The sequence below is a fragment of the Panicum hallii genome, chromosome 8 (assembly GCF_002211085.1).
Source record: "Panicum hallii strain FIL2 chromosome 8, PHallii_v3.1, whole genome shotgun sequence".
Classification (NCBI taxonomy): domain Eukaryota; kingdom Viridiplantae; phylum Streptophyta; class Magnoliopsida; order Poales; family Poaceae; genus Panicum; species Panicum hallii.
Genome location: NC_038049.1, coordinates 39,146,842 through 39,164,453, shown reverse-complemented (window position 1 = coordinate 39,164,453; position 17,612 = coordinate 39,146,842). Strand labels below are relative to the sequence as shown.

At 48.0% G+C, this 17,612-nt stretch overlaps 1 protein-coding gene and 1 pseudogene across 3 annotated transcripts; one reads left to right on the top strand and one right to left on the bottom strand.

Annotated features, from left to right (window-relative positions):
- Positions 1–8,782: 8,782 nt before the first annotated feature.
- Positions 8,783–10,795, top strand: LOC112902324 (annotated as a pseudogene).
- LOC112902322 (growth-regulating factor 8-like) lies at positions 10,393–14,292 on the bottom strand. Of its 3 annotated transcripts, XM_025971345.1 has the most exons (5): positions 13,863–14,292; positions 13,152–13,355; positions 12,093–12,402; positions 11,406–11,653; positions 10,393–10,752 (listed from the first exon to the last, which is right to left on the bottom strand). In XM_025971345.1, the coding sequence occupies exons 1-5, from the start codon at positions 14,005–14,007 to the stop codon at positions 10,688–10,690; spliced, it is 972 nt and encodes a 323-aa protein (XP_025827130.1). In that variant the 5' UTR covers positions 14,008–14,292; the 3' UTR covers positions 10,393–10,687. The 3 variants fall into 3 exon arrangements, with proteins under 3 accessions (XP_025827130.1, XP_025827129.1, XP_025827128.1); XM_025971344.1 differs by lacking the exon at positions 10,393–10,752 and having other exon boundaries at positions 10,948–11,653; positions 12,093–12,399; positions 13,863–14,290; XM_025971343.1 differs by lacking the exon at positions 10,393–10,752 and having other exon boundaries at positions 10,948–11,653; positions 13,863–14,288.
- Between the last annotated feature and the right edge of the window lie 3,320 nt (positions 14,293–17,612).

Below are 17,612 nucleotides of genomic sequence, written 5' to 3'. Positions count from 1 at the left end.
TATTACTTGCACACGATTGGCCACAAAGTAATAATAAATTTATTAGTTTGCTCCATGCCTCTTATCCAATCCTAACTCCCCCGCATGTACAATCCGTTCGGAATTCTCATCCCCTGCCATCCCGGAGTCGTCGTCGTCGCTGGCTTCTCCTGCGGCGGCGGACGCTCGTCGTCCCCCGGCGAGCGGCGGCGCCGACGGCCCGTCGTCGCCGCCGCACAGCTCTTGGCACACGCATCCGGGCGGCACGGGACGATCCTTCTTGGAGCAGTACGTAGGCACCGACGTAGTAGTCGCCTTTGGCACCCGGCTTGCAGATGGCCGGCCCTGCACGTCGCGTCGGACGTGCACTCGGTCCCCGTGCTCACGTCGCAGAGCCCTCTTCCTCCTGCTGCAACTCAACAAGAAAATTAATTAAGGTTAACTGTCTCTGGAAGAATTAATTAGCTAGAGCTAGCGTTCAAGAGCTGAATGTTCTCCTGGGAACTCACAATACGATGACGCCATGGCTACTCCTGGGAGCTCATAGAATGATGCGACGAGCAAGGCCAGGGTGAGGCCGGCGACCACTAGGTTCTTCCTTTTGAACGACATGGCTAGAGACGTGGAGTGCTGCTAGATCTAGATGATATGCAAAGTCCAACTATATTGCTTCCATATATAGTTACAGAGAGGTCCGCCGGTTGGCCTTCAATTTGTTCCATGTCACGGATATGCTAGTGAGAGCAAATCCAATTACCGGAGTAACGATTTTGGGTATGGTGTGATGTGGTGCATGGTTTTAATTAGAAGTTCGTGCAGTGGTTTGCTCCTCTAAATAATACTATGGTGCAAAATCATTGTAGCAGCGACGTCATCCGCCCCTTTGGATATTTTCCAAACTAAACTAGCCCTATGTATGGTGTAAAATCAGTGTAGGAAATATCTGTATTTCACTATCTCTCTTCCCTTCCCTTCCCTTCCCTTCTCTCTCTCGGTAAGGGTTTAGGGTTTAGCGTGAACATTTTTTTCGAAATGTCCTCATCCTTCCCCTGTGCGGCTGTGCCTTGTCTGACCAGAATGCTGACTGCGGCTAGCAAGGAGAAAATTCGATATTTGACATCAAATTCGCGCACCTCACATCTTTTAACCCTCAACTAGAACATACGGCGACGGCGGAGAGCAGGAGAGAGGCCGCGGCGGGGAGGCAGAGAGCAGAGAGGAAGAGAGAAGGCGGCGGTAGGGAGCAGGAGAGGGTGAGAGAAGGGGGGGGGGAGAGCAGCTATGTGCCCCGCCTAGCCCGCGCTCCCTTCCTCCGAGCCGCGGCCCGCGCCCACGTGGGCGGCAGGTGGCGGAGAGCAGGAGGAGTGGCGGCAAGGAAGGGCGATGGAGGTAGGCGGAGAGGGAGAGAGAAGGTGGCGTTAGAGAGCAGGAGAGGGAGGGAGATGGCGGCGGGGCGCGCAGAGCTTGACGGTGGTGCGCATGGCCTCCCACAACACGTCGAGGAGCTCGGCCGTCACGCTCTCCCGGGCCGCGCCGTGGCCGGCCAGCCCACGCCCCCTCCCTCCGAGCCGCGCCCTGCGCCAGATCCAGATCCCGCGGGAGCGCGCGGCGGCAGCAGAGAGCAGGAGGAGCAGCAGCGGGGAGGGGCAGCGTAGGCAGGCGGAGAGGGAGCCAGGGAGGAGAGGGGAAGCGGCAGCGGGGAGGCAAAGAGCAGAGTGGGAGAGAGAGAGGCGCCGGTAGGGAGCAAGAGAGGGGTGGCGGGGAGGAGGGAGAGGGGTTAGAGTTTGGGGCGGTGGTGAATGAAAAACTGCCTAGCGGGTGGGTTTTTGCAAACACAACATCATTATCAAATTTTTCCTTCATCGTGTCAAAATAAGCATTAGTCTGAGGGTCTACGTGAAAAATACACGAGTGTGGGTGCTTTATGGTCTGGGCGAGCTGCGTTTAGTTGTGATTATTAGAAAGTCGGAGGGCTTTTTTGCAAAATGGCCAAAGCGCGGTTGCACGAGCCCATGAGATGCGGCGGGGAGGGCAAAGGATAGAGGCTTTTAATCATTCCGAGCCTTCCAAAATATAACCCTCCTCGTGCGAATTCTTTCTATTCGGAGGATTTTTTCTCCTTTTCTCAATTTCTATCTTTTCCTTTCCATTTTTGGTTTACAGCCCATGTGAACAGACCATTTTGCGCCTGACCTCATCCATCCAATGGAAGCTCGTCTCTTCTTCTCTATCGCCGGCCTCCTCCGCACGCTCTACCTTGCCTCTTCTTTTCTATCGTCGGCGGATGCATAGCGTCCGGGTCCTCCCCTCCCATGCACGCCGCCGTCAGGTCCTTCTCTCCCGCGGCCGCCATCGCCGTGTCCTCCCCTCCTGCTCACACAGCCGCCATCCTCGTGCTCCTCCTCTTCGCCTCTGCCGAAAGCAGGCGCGGCTGCAGCGGCAGCGCGCTGGAAGAGGTGTGCGGGAGGTTGGGAGGCTACTACGTCACCCCAGCCCTTTGCGCATCCGCGCTCTATGCTGACCCCTCTGCGCCCTGCCATGACACGCACGATGCGCCCGCGGTGGCGATGCTGGCCTCTCGGCTCACAGCAGACAATGCCACGGCGGCTAGGGACAACATCGAAGCTGTCCTCTCCTCCTTGTCGCCGTCCTCCGCGTGCAGCTTTTGCGCAAGCGGTGTCCTTGATGTAGCGGTGGGTCACATTGCCGTAGTTCACAGTGGTGCATGGTGCGCGCACCGTCTGCCTGCTTTGTTGCCGCTCGCCTCGCTTCACCTTGCCCAGCAAAGCAAGGCAAGCTTCAGTGGGGGCGCTCACTACTACAACAGAGGTCATCACCGCCTGTTCCAAAACCCCATCACCGCCAGTTTGGATCCCCATTGGATTAGGGTCGACGGTGATGTGGCAGGCCATCACCGCCGGCACTGAAATCGGCTGTGATGCCCATTAAAAACAAAAAAAACCAAGACACACAGCTCCTGCCTCCTCGCATCGCGGCATGCCCCCCTGCCTGCTTCCTCGCATTGCAGCACGCCGCCGCAACCATGGCCCGTGAATCCTTGCGGCGCGGTGCCGCATCTCCTCGCGTCGCGCCGCCGCCGCGAGCTACGCGTCACCGCCGATAGCCGCACACCTCGTCACAGAGCTGTGCCTCCTGTCACCGCGGAGCTACGCCTCCTCTCACCGCGGCCTCACCCGGCGCCTCTTCTCTCGCTGCTGCGGTGGGGGAGGAGCGGCGGGAAAGGAGCGGTGGGGAGGGGAGGGGAGGGGAGGGGAAGGTAAAGGGCAGCAGGGGTGACAGGGGCGGAAGATGGTGGAGGTGACAAGGACGGGGGAGGGAGGCTGCGGGGGCAGGAGGATGGCCAGGGCAGGTGAGGAGGACAGGGAGAGAGAGGCTGCAAGGGAGGAGGATGACCAGGGGAGGTGAGGAGGACGGGGGAGACTGGCGGTGGAGGAGGAGGACAGAGGAGGTGAGGATGACCAGCGAGATAAGGCGACGGGGGAGATGAGGAGGATGGAAGAGATAAGGATAGAAGAGGAATATATCGGAAGAGAAAAAAATATCTAGGATGGCATTACCGCCGGTCCGTAATACGACCCGACGGTGATAGCAGACATCACCGTCGGGTCGTATTAACAACCGGTGGTGATAGACTCACCGGGCATCACCGCGCCGGTTTGATATGAAACCGATGGTGATAGTCTATCACCGCCGGTTCCATTTTAGCGGTGATGGGGCATTTGCAATGGTAGATTTTATAGTAGTGGCTTGGCTCCCTTGCCGCGACTAGCCTCGCGCTCCCTTGCGGTAGCAGCGGAGCTCGATTTGGAGGCCGGGGAGCTCGATTTGAGATGGTGAAGTTCAATATTGTGCTGGCGGAGGTCAATCCAGCAGTGCCGGAGCCCGGAGCTTGTTGCGGCGTCGCCGGTTGAGGCTCAAGCTACCCACGTGAGCGCATGAGTGAGCGAGCAACCCTACTCGCGCAGGAGAGCCCTGCGTGCGCAAGGATTTCCTTGCCCAGCTGAGCAAAGCTTGTCAGGCAAAGCTGAGCAAGCAGCATCAAAGAAGAACAGATGAAGGTTGGGGATCCAAATCCCATCGATGCAGAGGATAAGGTAGGAGTGTAGCTGTCCATTCACTAGGTCTAGAAAATGGAAAGCAAAAGGGAAAAAAGAGAAATAGAGAAAAGCGGTAGAAATCTCTCAAATTGAAGGAATTCTCACATGGTGGGTTATATTTTGAAAGGCTTCAAATCGAAGAAATTCTCATGTGGAGGGTTATATTTTGAAAGACTTGCAAATTGAGGATTAAAAGACGTGAAGCGTACGAATTCAATGTCAAATATCAAAATATCTCGCTAGCAAACCACGAGGGACCCGGTCCAATCAGATCCCTGGTTGGCTGGTTGCGATCGGAGAGTTGCACATCACTGGCTGACATGCATCGCCACTAGCACGCCCGCCCATAGGTAGAAGTGGTCACATCTACGATATTTTTCTTGTGACGTTCTTCCATTGAGCAGTGCATATTTATGATGAAATTTTATGGTTCGTCATGGGTCGTGACAGCCCTCGGCCACTATACGAGATTATGACAAAAGTAAAATTAGCATCATAGAACAACACCTCGTATGGTTACAAAACAATGCTCCATCAACATCGATCGATATTATCACTCATTTCTCACGGTTGCTACCCGTCGTAGCACCGGTTGGCCACGTGTAAAGGGGTGGTGAAGGGTCTAAAATTTAGACTACGTAAGGGGTGGGCTAAAAAAAACCGAATTCTTATTTTATAGAATTTTGAGCTATGAAAATATATAATGGCCGGGTTGGATTGTGAAAGAAGCACCAGTGCCATGATCCATTACTATAGATGGCCAAACGGAGTCCCGGCACAGCACGGCCCGTCTAGGCACGGTTATAAACAGGCCGTGCCGTGCTAGCCCATGGCCCAAGCTGCAGGCATGGACATGGCACGAGACGGTTTTAACCGTGCCGTGCCGGCCGTCAGCCCAATTGGCCCATTAAGCCCGCAAGCATGAAGTTGTTGTGCCAGCGCTGCGCTGCGTCGGTAGGGGAGGAGGTTGACGTGCCGTATCGCGATGAGGTTTGGCGCCGGCGCCGGTGCTGCACGGGGAGAGGAGGAGGCACCGGCGCGGCGATGCGGGGAGGCGGCCGCAGCGCTGTTCGCCGCGAGACCACAAGTGGAGGGGACGATGATGCCGCGGAGCGGAGGAGGAGGCGGCGCCGGCTGCCGCGCGGCGACGCAAGGAGGACCGAAGGGAGCGGCGCTCTTCGTCGCGCGGCTACGAGGGGAGGGGGCGTGAGGCCGCGGTGTGGAGGAGGGGGCGGCGCCGGCTGCCGCGCGGCGACTCGAGGAGGGCGAAGGGAGCGGTGCTCTCCGTCGCGCGGCTACAAGGGGAAGGGACGAGGTAGCCGAGGCATGAAGGAAGGGGAGGAGGCGGCCGCCGCGTGAGGAGAGGAAGAGAGGGTGGCGGCGGCGCTTGGGAGTTGGGACACATGAGAGCTTGCAATTATGGTTTCGGAGAATAACGTTTGTGTGTATATATAGATATATATATGGGCTGGTATTGCTGTTATTTGGGCCGGCTGTTAATCAGGCCAAGATCGGGCCATAGGCACGACATGAGGTTGTGCCAGGCCGGTCCGAATCCGATTAAGCTCGTGCCGTGCCAGGCTAAAAAACCGTGCCGTGGGCCGGCCCATGGGCCTCAGGCCGGATGGCCAGCTATATCCATTAGACCCCTACGTGTAATGGTGGGGCTCACTAATCCACGTGTGATAATAATGGGCCCAGTATGTCTACGTGGCTCCTCACATGTACAGTGATAGATGTACACCAAAATATCTAGAAAATATCTATTATGAGATACATCTTAGACTCAATATCCAAGACAAGAAAACCATTTATATATTTTTTGAGCTCATCATCCTAGACATAACACGTGGACCAATTCCCTACCTTGGGTTCATAAGAAATAACACCAAAATGCTATGCGCTGTGAGTTGTATCATACTTGTACTTATATACATAGTAGCAATCTTGGAGAGAGTTGCATGATACCATGCATTAGGATTAGCCTAACGATTTCAAAATCGTACAAACATGTTTGTTAGTTGTGAGACCAAAGCAAAGACAAATATCCAGCTGGACCCTTCCCACATTTAATGGCAATACTAATAATCCAGTCATCCAGTTTTCAATGCAACAAAACATCTTGTACTTGCCGATTTGTAATCTACATAGTAACCATTAGAGATTGGCAGACAAAAAAATTGATGTTTCATTAAAACATTTTTTTTCACCAAATCAAACTCCCGAGTCACACTTTTACCCTACTCATGGTTACACAATTTTATTCAAATATTAAATCTTGAATTTCTAGACTATTTGTAACTGAAGCGGAGAGAGTTTCACCGCAATTCTGTCTTGGTACTCACGTGGGTGCTGATATAAAGACGGTGACGCTCTTCAATGATGGATATAGAGACTCAGAGCAGCCTTTTTTCACCACTCTGCTATGAATTTGCAGTTCAGTCCGAGCAGGTTTATTGAAGCTGAGGAGTTCAAATGGAAACAACCAAAGTGTATCATGATTTTATGTAACCCTGCGCACAGATTGGTTGCACTGAATTCTGTGACTGTAAAGTAGAAATGTGAGGCATCAGGATGGAAAGCAAACCCTCATTTTACACAATTGCAGCTCCCCATGCCGCCAAGCCGGCAAAGATTAACATGTTTCCACACCATGCCTAACGTGCCTGGCAGATCACCACCTGAACAATCCCGTCCATGAAATCACCAGCACAGAAAAAAGCTCCCTCAGCTGTGGCTGCTACCTAAGGCAGTGGGTCGCTGAGCTGAGTCGGAGATGAGTCTCCGGAAGGCAATCAACTACACGGAAATGGGTCTCGATCAGGTGTGGTGGGTAATCAATTTGCATTAGTTGCAAGGCATGGTTTGTTGCAGGGTAATTTGGGTGTGCAATGTGCTGAAGTCTACAAGGTTGCTTGGTATTGGGACTGGATTTTGGTGCCCCCAATTTGTTCTGGACAATGGAATGCGGTCTCTGGCCTTCTGTAGAGTTGTGTATACAATCTTTATAGCTTAATAGATTTATAATTTTGTTGCATGATAAAACCAAATTAGATCTGAGCATGTGGAGCTGAACGAAGAGATGAAGTTAAAATAAGGAACACTACGCTTGTTTACGTGATAGATCAAAAGCAGCTTGGCTGGTAATAAATCAAACCAAGAAAGACCAAACCGTAAACCAGAGCAAACCATACCAGCAATAACCATCATTTGCTAATGTGGGTGAACTGGCGGATTCAATTTATTAAGGTGCGAGTTGATTTCTCCTTGCACAACCCAAGGAGAGACGTTTGGTGCCAAAATTCTGAGTTAGCTTAGCCGGCAAGCCACAAAATTTTGCGCCTATCACTGACCATGAACGATCACATCACTATCACAAAAACAGTTTTTAGGGGGGCGGTTGCTATACCCACCCCTACTTTTCGCGCAGCTAGCAGGTAAAAATGCTGTTTGCAGGAACGAGTAACGCGCCCCCCTGAAAATCTATTTCTTGGGACGGGTTATGCCCTTATCCGCCCCTGCAAATCCATTTCCAGGGGCGGATCATACGCTCATCCGTCCATAAAAATCTATTTTTAGGAACGGGTCACCCCCTCACCCGCTTCTAAAAATATATTTCTAGGGGCGGATCACGGGACCCGCCCCTAGAAACTCGATAGGGCCTGGTAATGCCATCACCTGCCCCTAAAAATACCATCATTTCTAGAACGGGTGGTGGCGTCACCCGCCCCTAGAAATATTATTTTTAGGGGTGGGTGACACGATGACCCGCCCCTGAACATATGCCCATTTGCTTGGGCAGGGACGGGTCGGATGCTATAGTACCCCGTTTTATTTGTAGAAGCGGGTTAATTTTTGACCGTTCTTATAAAAAAAAACGTTGCTGCAAATTATTTTTTATAGTGCATTAATTAACTAATAAGACGCGTCGATAGGGTGCTCCGTCGTGCGATGGCCAGATTCATTCTTTCGATCTCGCGCGTGGCCCACATCGATGTTTGTTTGTATCCGATAGCACCACCAAATTGCCATCTTCTTCCTAGTATTTCGCGTCACCTTTGGCTACTGTATCTAACATATATAAGCACTGGAGAAATAATAGAACCCCACTGTAACAAGACCCTCAACAGCCCAGCCCAGCCCACCACCCTTCGATCCAACACAAATCTTTGCGCACAACCAACTAGTGGCGGAGAAGATCCACACACACCGAGTGTTATGTATGCATGCATCACACACCAATTATGGCCTTATCCCCAGGAAAGTCCATATAATGAAAAATTAAATTAGCACATAATTGGCGGAGAAGATCCTCGCTCTGCCCTGAAATTCGTGTAAGAAGGTGGCTTCAAAGGCTCCAGTGACCTTTAGTAACTCTGAAATTTATGATAAACATATAGAAAAGCCATGTGAAAAGAGCTATTCATGTGCCACTTGGTGAGTTTTGTTTTTTTGGAAAAAAATATATATACTCTTTTGAAATATAGTGCATCCTAGCCATACTTTTCCCGAGACAATATATATGCCAATATGTCATTTTCAAAGGAAAGAAAGTTTGCATGAATGAGTTTTTTTTTAAAAAAAATATTGATTAAAAATCTTCACCAGAACTAAAAGTAGACCTTCACCACAATCGCACGCATCCTCTTCGTGTCTCACTCTCCACCCGCGCCGCAAAAGCACACAACCGCCAGTCCCCAATGGAGAACGGCGACCCGTCGGCGTTCCCGTGCTTCCGCACCGCGCCGGAGGCCGTGGACGCCGTCGCCGGCGCGCTCCGGTCCGGTCCGGGGAGCACAACTCCTACGCCGCCTGCGTCGGCCTGGAACCAGCACGCAGGTAAGTGTGTGTGGCTATTGGTGCGTTTGTGAAATTATTTACTCTTAACAGTTTATTTCAAGTAGAATTCCAGGTCTATATCACAGTACCTGTCCCGCGACCTGCCGTACGAGCTATCAGCCGACGACGTCTAGCTCACAAGCGGCTGCGCCCAAGCGATCGAGGTCGTCTGCTCTGCCCTGGCTCGCCATGGTGCCAACATCCTGCTCCCAAGGCCCAGCTACCTGTTCCACGAGGCGCGTGCCGTCTTCAACGGCATGGAGGCCCGGTACTTCGACCTCGTACCGGAGAGAGGCTGGGAGGTGGACCTTGATGGCCTGCAGGCACTTGCTGACGGGAACACGGTCGCCATGGTCATCGTCAACCCGGGGAACCCCTGGGGCAACGTCTACAACTATGAGCATTTGGGCAAGGCAAGTGCTTGGTTCATGAATCATGCATGAACCGTCAATGGTTTTCTTTTCACAGATTGCGGAGATGGCGAAGAAGCTGGGCATCTTTGTGATTGCGGATGAAGTGTATGCGCACTTGACGTTTGGGGAGAAGAAGTTTGTGCCGATGGGCGTGTTCGGCTTGGTGGCGCCGGTGCTCACTCTGGGATCTATATCAGAGAGATGGGTGGTGCCTGGATGGAGACTTGGCTGGATAGTAACCAATGATCCTAATGGTGTATTTCACAAAACCAAGGTTCATTGCACTGCACTTAATGCTTGGATATATCTATAATATCGCAATCAGTTGCTGAAACAGAGCACATTTCAGAGTAAATAGCAAACTAGCAAAGGGATGCTTCAGATTTTTGGAATTGTATGAATCCTGAACCATGGAAATTGTACTCAAATAATGCTTAATCATTTTCCCCCTTTCAGGTAGTGGACAGCATCAAGAGTTACCTTGACATCTCCTCTGATCCTCCAACTTTTATCCAGGTGTCTGAAACTGCCATGCCATTTTCTTTTTTCTTTCGGGATAAGAATGAATCACCAAAGAAAGACTCGAGTATAGGAAAAGTGCAACAGTCTGAATCCAATCTGACATAAATTATGCTTGTCAGGGAGCAATTCCGCAACTCATCAAAAACACTAAGCAAGAATTTTTCGATAAAACCATCGAGGTTCTAAGACAAACCGCAGATATATGCTGGGAGAAGCTGAAGGGAATCAGCTGCATCACTTGCCCCAGCTGACCTGAGGTTCCATGTTTGTAATGGTCTGTGAGTACTACACACACTGTTAAATGTGGCAAGCACAATGGCATTTGCTAATGGGGTGGGAAGTTTCATTGGCTTGCTACAGGTGAAACTGGATCTGTCCTGCCTGAAAGACATCAAAGATGATATGGATTTCTGCTGCCGGCTTGCAAAGGAAGAATTGGTGGTGGTTTTGCCAGGTACAATTCTCACAGAAACATGATGCGAAACTGAACATGTAAATGAATGGCCATTAGTGCATCTGTATAGTGCAAGATATTTTTTTTATCTTTTCTGTGATTGCAAGCATGTTATATTCAAAAACCTATAGTTAGAACTAACAAATTTGTCCAGGATGTGCTGTGGGATACAAGAATTGGCTCTGGATCACCTTTGCAATCGCACCATCTTCTCTTGAAGTTGGCCTTGACAGGCTCAAATCCTTCTGCTTGCGCCACAGCAAGCAAAAGTGATGTGGTAAGCTTGAAGTGTTCAAGAAGTGATATGATAAGTACCAAGGATTCAGCGCATAATCTCCCTGCTAAGATATGGGTCCTGCTTCTCAGTCATCACTTGCTATTCTTGCAACTCCTGTTGTAACGCCCAGTGTGCATAGATGCACTGTTCCTGAATATATGACAGATTATACGAGAATGACAGATTCTGTTCACATTCACAGTTAATAAACAAGCTCAAGATAAATTTCTTTCAAGCACAAGTAGCAGCACTTGAAAAGCCCGAGCAAAGGGTGGCGCATAGACAATTCAATAAAAATGCATTCCCTGTGCGATGAAAGGAATAGTGCTCCATTGGAAACCAGGATTGCATAATGACTCCATGTTAGGCAACCAACATAAATCCCAATCTCAGATTGGAATTCAAATTCTTTACAGGGCAAAAGAAGACTAATTATTAGTACACCTGAACTGAAAAGAAAAGGCAGCATAACTTGAACATGTAACAACTAAAACAGGAGTACTAGAAGACAAGACTGGAAACCTAGTATCAGCAGACTCATGCAATGAACACAGTTTCAGTTATTTATGGTTCCGACAAGACAGGCCTGATGAACACTTAAAGGAATGTTGGGACAGTCTGAGCATTCACCATTGTTGCCATAAGATAGTCATTGCTATTTATGTGGTTCTCTACTGGCATTGTGTTGCTATTAGACAGTTGTAGGATTCCAGTTGGGGAATGCATATCATGGGTTGCAGTCCATTGGTCAGTTAAGATGTCTGTATATGCTGATTGGCAACTTTTGCTTTTGAAAACCTCACCTAGAGGCCCATCATCAAGTGTTTCCCTGGAGACTAGTAAGAGACTTTCCTGCAAATCATTATCATTTTCTGCTGAACTGCCTACTCCGTGCACAAGGTATGCCTGATCATGATCATGCTGAAACTCCACTGGTGATAATGCTACTATGTCACGGTTCTGGGAAGAACCTGAGGTTGAAAAGTCGAAGGAATCCATGGGAGTGGATACTGATAACTGGCTGTGTACATTCTGTTTCTCCAGCAACTTCCTGCAAAGCGGAGTCTATATCTTTAGTCCGTGGAAGGAAAAATTGTTCAACTATTCTTTCACTCTCGAATGCAAATTTCGTTAAAGTTGTACAGTTGCCCTAATACTCGAATTTAGCTATCCTCAAAATACTTTACAACCTAGTATAATTGCTCGACTGAGCATGGGAACAAAAAAAATGAAGTTTTTCAAAGGAAGGATGAGCTTAGCAACTAAATGAAGAAATTATTGCTGCAATAAAAAAACTAAGGTCAAACAGATCTAATTATTAATGATCATGAAAAAAGTTCAAATATCTTGTTAAGTCCTGAATCCTGAGCACTAATTTGCAACATGTATCAACCATAAGTGTCATTTATTTTCACAAACACTTGTTTGCAAATTCTATAAGAAGAAGATATGAGAGAGTCAATAAATCATGTAGGATCAGGTAATTTCACCTGTTAGATTCTCTTGAGAAAGGATCAGTCACATTAGCAGCTGAGCTTTTCACCTGCTGCTGCCAAGGCACAGCATAACTGTGTAATGATGGTCCACCAGAAACAGCCAGGGATGGTTCTGCAATGGTGGGTGTCGCCTTTCGGCTTTCCACATGCTTTCTTGAACGGTGGCAATTGCGTTTTATGTGTCGCTCGCAGTACTTTTGGTCACCAACAGCATCTCTCGAGCACCGCCACTTCTTGCCATCAGTACGACGGCATCTTCCTGGTTCAGCATCACCAGAACCAGGACGAAATGGTGTCCATATTACTGTAAAATGTAGCTCCCATTACATATGAGAATGACATAAACCACCCAAAAATTGAAGCAAATTCAGAATTTCATATCACCCAAGTCACAACTTTTGCATATAGAATGCTGAAGAACTTCTGGGCATCTTGTTCAGCATAATGGAATCCCAAAGCCAACGTGTTTTTTATATATCTAAAATCATGTAGCATCAGGGCATCACACTAGTAACATGAAAATATTACCTAATGAGCATCAGAAAGTAGCACAGAAATGACATGTTTCAGAATTACTGTAATCATTGAGATCATTATATGCCTAGATTTGCAACCTTTTTCTTTGTGCCTGAAGAATGACAACCATCCTATCCCAAGAAAGACAACGAAACGTCAAGCTAAAACCTGATACCTGACATAACAGAGAACTGGACTAACAGGAAAACAAAAAAAATAGATGACCATTTTACTTCCATGCATTTTAAGCTATCAGTACACTATTCTTGTCTTGCAAGCTTGTTGCGGCTGAAGAAGCGAACCAATGAAAACATCATCTTATCCCAAGAAAGACAATGTGAAATATAACTAAACCATAGCAGAATCATAAGGCAGAACAACCTTTCATATCAATGACAAAACAGATAACTGAACTAACAGAGAAAACACAATCAGATGGCCTTTTTACTTGCTTCTTCCATGAACTTTAAGCAACCATTTCAAAACTCCTACCTTAAGCTACTGACAAAGATACAGGTGAGGGAGAAGTATATTTACATGAGCTGGAGCCAAGACCACTCCACGGATTGATACTTCTTCTGATGGGAAGGAGCAAGCTGGACGGCACGGGAGCATTTACAGCAAAGTGCTTGTAGATCAGGGCCTGGTGCTCCAGCTCCATCCACTGCGTCGGAGTGAATGGCCCCCTCACCCTCGACAACACCCCCTGCATCTTGCTAGCCCCTGAGCTCAGGCCCAACCCTTCATTCACAAGAACATCATCAGTAACAACTAACAAGAACAAACACTGAAACAGTGAGGACACAGGACACAGGTACAGTAGCGACTGCAGGAACCGGTGCCCGTGACCAATGGCTCCCTAGTTCCCACACATGCAAGATTTAAGGAAGCAGCCCCAATCAGTGGCCTCTTTAGCTTTTTTGGCGGCGAGGTATGTGAAAGGAGGATAAAGATTGGATCTTTGGGGACAGGACACATCCTGCCTCCGGTTAAAAAAGCAAAAGGGAGGGGAATAAAATGGACATGCGCTCCCTTTTGCTCGCGACAAGACACCAAAGGCAGGGGCTTTTGCAGGAGGGCGCCATGGCCATGGCCGTGACCCATGAGCAAGCAATCAATCAAAGCTGGGCTCAGCTCAGAGAGAACACGGTGCAGGCCCAGTGCCCCACAGATGCAACAGTAATCTCGCCATGGAAAAAATAAAAAGGAAAAGGAAAAAAGATCTATCTTTTCTTTGCAACATATCACCTGCTGCGCCACTGGAGGAGAAGCTCAGCATCTGCGCTCCACCGGAGCCGGTGGTGGCGGCGGCGGATCCAAGAAACGAGCAAGAGGGCGGCGGCGGCGATGCCCTTTCCGCCGCACCAAAGAACCCATCTCGGCCTGTTTCCATTGCTGGCGGAGATGTGCGGGGTGGTTAGGAGGGATTGGGAGCGGTGGCTTCTTGGGGAAGCAGATTCATAGTGGGTGATTGCCGGATTGGGGAGAGGAGGTGATGGCTGCGGGTGTTGGCCTGTTGGGGGAACCAGGCTGGCTTGCTGCTTCGGGAGAGCAAGGAGAGGAGATGGGGAAAGGAGGAAGGAGGCAATTGAATGCCGCCCCTGTTCTGAACAAGGGAACAAAATTGTAGCTTGCCTACCACAGAATGGGACCAGGGCTAGAGTATTTTGTTTCGACTGTGTTTCTGATCCTAAAACGACCTGTAAATGAGAATCTTTGTGTTAAAACTTAAAAGCGAAAAATGATGTCACCCCTTTTTTTCTTGCAAGCAAAAAATGATGCCATTCTGGTTCTTGACAGTCGGGATGTAAGATGGATCGCTGTTGTAGGGTTTACTAATAGATATTTTCTTTTCTTTTCTTTTCTTTTTCTGTCTATGGCTGCATTTAGGCATCTAGCCGTAGTGTTAGTTAGGTCTAAACCTGGTATTTAGCACATGGCATCAGGCCGGGAGCTACTCCACCCGTCCGTTCTCAGTTTAAGACGTATTTTTATCCAAACGTAATCAAAATTTGGAACATCTAACCAAAATGTAAATAAAATGTAAGTTGTACTTCCAAAAAAAAAGTTAATAAAAATATGCATATTTACTATACAAAATTTAAATCAATGGACTCTTATTGAAAGTGTTTCTGAAATAATATTAATCTATGGCAATTGTCAATAATAATAGTAGCCGAGATGTACAATTCACAAAAGTATCCCTTAAATTTATATATAGTTGAGTAAAACAGATAGAAGGGGTAATACGAAGATATGTTGTAGCAAAAGTAGCAACCTCAGGTCCTAACCTCCTAGGCTAACGTTGCTGGCTACCTGCGTGGATTTCTTTTTCGTTGACCCTTTAAAACTAATACATATTTAAAATATAAAGCATTAGCTCAAAAATATTTTTTTTCAAAAAGTTGGCATTTTGTCAAGGGAATTGGTCTACTCCGTCTGTTCAAAAACAAATCATTCGAGAAATTATATCATAGATTAATAAGAATGTAAAATAATTTTGCTTATGTCTATTTATTGGCATTAATTAATTGCTGCACACATATGCACACGCTAGATTGGTTAAAATAACTTAGTTTTTAGATAAACTTTGAATCCGGGAGTGATTTAACTTTTAGGTCGGAGGAGGTACACAATAATACTAAAATTTGGCATTGTCCACGAGACTCTCGTAAGGAAGGAAGAAGTTGGACTCTTACTTAGAATGTAATTCTTCTAGGACTGTATCCTATAATTCTATCTAGAGTATATAAACAAGGGTAGGGGTACATATATCAACAGAATCACAACAACTATAACATAAGAGACAACTCGTGCCTCATGCACAACATCAACACCTAAGAGCAACTCCAACAAAGCTCTTAAATTGGATCCTATCTTGAAATATAGGGTTTAAGCATAAAAAATAGCTTCCAACAAAAGTCTTATTTTAAAAAAATTGATCAAATTTGTTTAGGACTCCAACCATGAGGTCCTAAATATAGTACCTAGGCGAAGGGGTCCTATCCGGTAGAATCGCGTATCACAACCACCGGACACCTCCACCGGAAAACCAGAATTAACCAATAATCTGATTAATAGAGCCTCATTGTTGGAGTAACAAAAATCTGTTGGGCCCTAAATAACTCAAATGAGGTATAATTTAACTTTTAGGGCCTAATTTTAGGACTTCTTGTTCGAGTTGCTCTAAGGCAACACAAACCACCGCACACAACGTAAAGCATTACGCTCTCGGCGGCTCGAACCTATCTAAATCTTGTGTTTCTTGCACCTTCGAGTTTCTGATCTCGGCGATACCCCACCTACAATCTACCACCTCGGAGATATCCCTCGGTGGGCTTGAAGGTTAAAAACTGACAGCAGGCGCGCCAGGTAGGGGTGCTCATCGAAGATCCACCGGAGAAGTCGATGGCATCGTTCAACTTCACCAGCGTTGTACTCGACGAGGGTACGACGTTCGCCTTCGATTCCTAGTTCTGCATCACCAACGGTCGTGGTGGCTTCAATAGCAACCTCACCGACATCAGGGAGCCGACGGCATCTGTTCCAGCATCCTGCCGCGATATTGACGACCTCGCCGATGATCTCGGCGAAATTCGACTTTCTGATCTAATCGGAAATCACAAGGACAAGTCCGGATCCAACCCGGCTCCTACTCATGATCGGATCGACTCCAGCTTATGTCAGCGATGACCTTGACTACCCAGTTTCTACTCCAGCTCACGCCACAGCGACTACCTCAACTACTCAACTTGACTCCAGCTCGCATCGCGAGGATGCTTGGCGACCCGCCGACGACTACTCTGACTACTTGTCTCGATAAGAAAACTAGTCGGGAGCGGACTTCACACCATCAACAATTAGTCGGAATCGACACCAACTAGTCGGCTTCATCAACAAACCGTCGCGGCTCCATCGATGACCGCTACAGCTTCGTCGACAATTATCAACAAATCAAGTAAAGTCACTTATACCTTTTCTGACTTATTCTTCACAGGATCGGCTACTACTTTGGGTACGCCTCTCGACGGGAATTACCCTTGGGGGCTACACCATGATCGACAACTTCTAGGGTTTGCTGACTAACAGCCCACACGCTTGGTACATCAAGTTCGTAGGGCCCCGCCCACACACTTGGAACATTGAGTTGTGTCGGGCTCATAGCGGCTACACCCTACGGGCATATGTGCTACAACATGCGCTCTCTCAGACTACTTTATGCCAACAGGCATTCTTTTTATCGCAATACCGACTACTTATTTATACATTCATTGTCTTCTCTTAACGATCGCTAATCTACCCGGGTAGCACATGCTTAAATCCGTGAAACCTCGATTCTTTTGTACGCCTATGTTCCTACGTGTGTATGCGATCATGCTCCCTACGCTATGGGCTACGGCTATCAAGGATCAGGTGCTTAAACGTAATAGGCTAACTAACTCGGGAGATTAAATAGCCTAAACAAGAGCTTGACGCAATAAATTTATTTTTTACACTGAATAAATTTCGGCATCTCCGCATTATACTACATAATGTCTGCATTATCTTTTTTCAGATCAAACTTCGACAGCAGCTCGCCGGACCGCTTAGTGCGGCTCCTAGGCTCAGGGGCTGGGCGGATTACTACTCGGCTCATCTCCAGCAGCTCACTAGCTCCTCAGCTCGGGGGCTGGGCACCGATAACTACTCGATGTGGCTCCTACAACTCACCTGTCTCATAAGCTCGGGGGGCTGGACGCCGCAAAACTACTCGGGAAAAGACTTACCTGAAGACTTCCCTCTGTTACCGCGGGGTTAAATAACCAGCGGTAACAGATGGGATCTCAAGTTAAGATTTATTTTGAACGGTAATTTCAGGTTACTTTGGGAAAGTTATTTGCTTAACCATTTTTTTCATGGATGCTATCCCCAAAAAAGAGATTTTTGAATTTCTGAACCAATTTACCCATTTTAACCATCAATTCAAACTCTTAATTTTTTTACACAATGCATGCCACG

Bases quoted from the DNA above. Each gene is read 5' to 3' on its own strand.
- LOC112902322 (XM_025971343.1), bottom strand. From the start codon at position 14,007: ATGGAAACAGGCCGAGATGGGTTCTTTGGTGCGGCGGAAAGGGCATCG. The intron at 13,356-13,862 runs GTGATATGTTGC...TTGTGAATGAAG, and splicing joins CTCCTCCAGTGGCGCAGCAG to GGTTGGGCCTGAGCTCAGGG. The intron at 11,654-12,092 runs GTGAAATTACCT...TCCGCTTTGCAG, and splicing joins TTCTCAAGAGAATCTAACAG to GAAGTTGCTGGAGAAACAGA.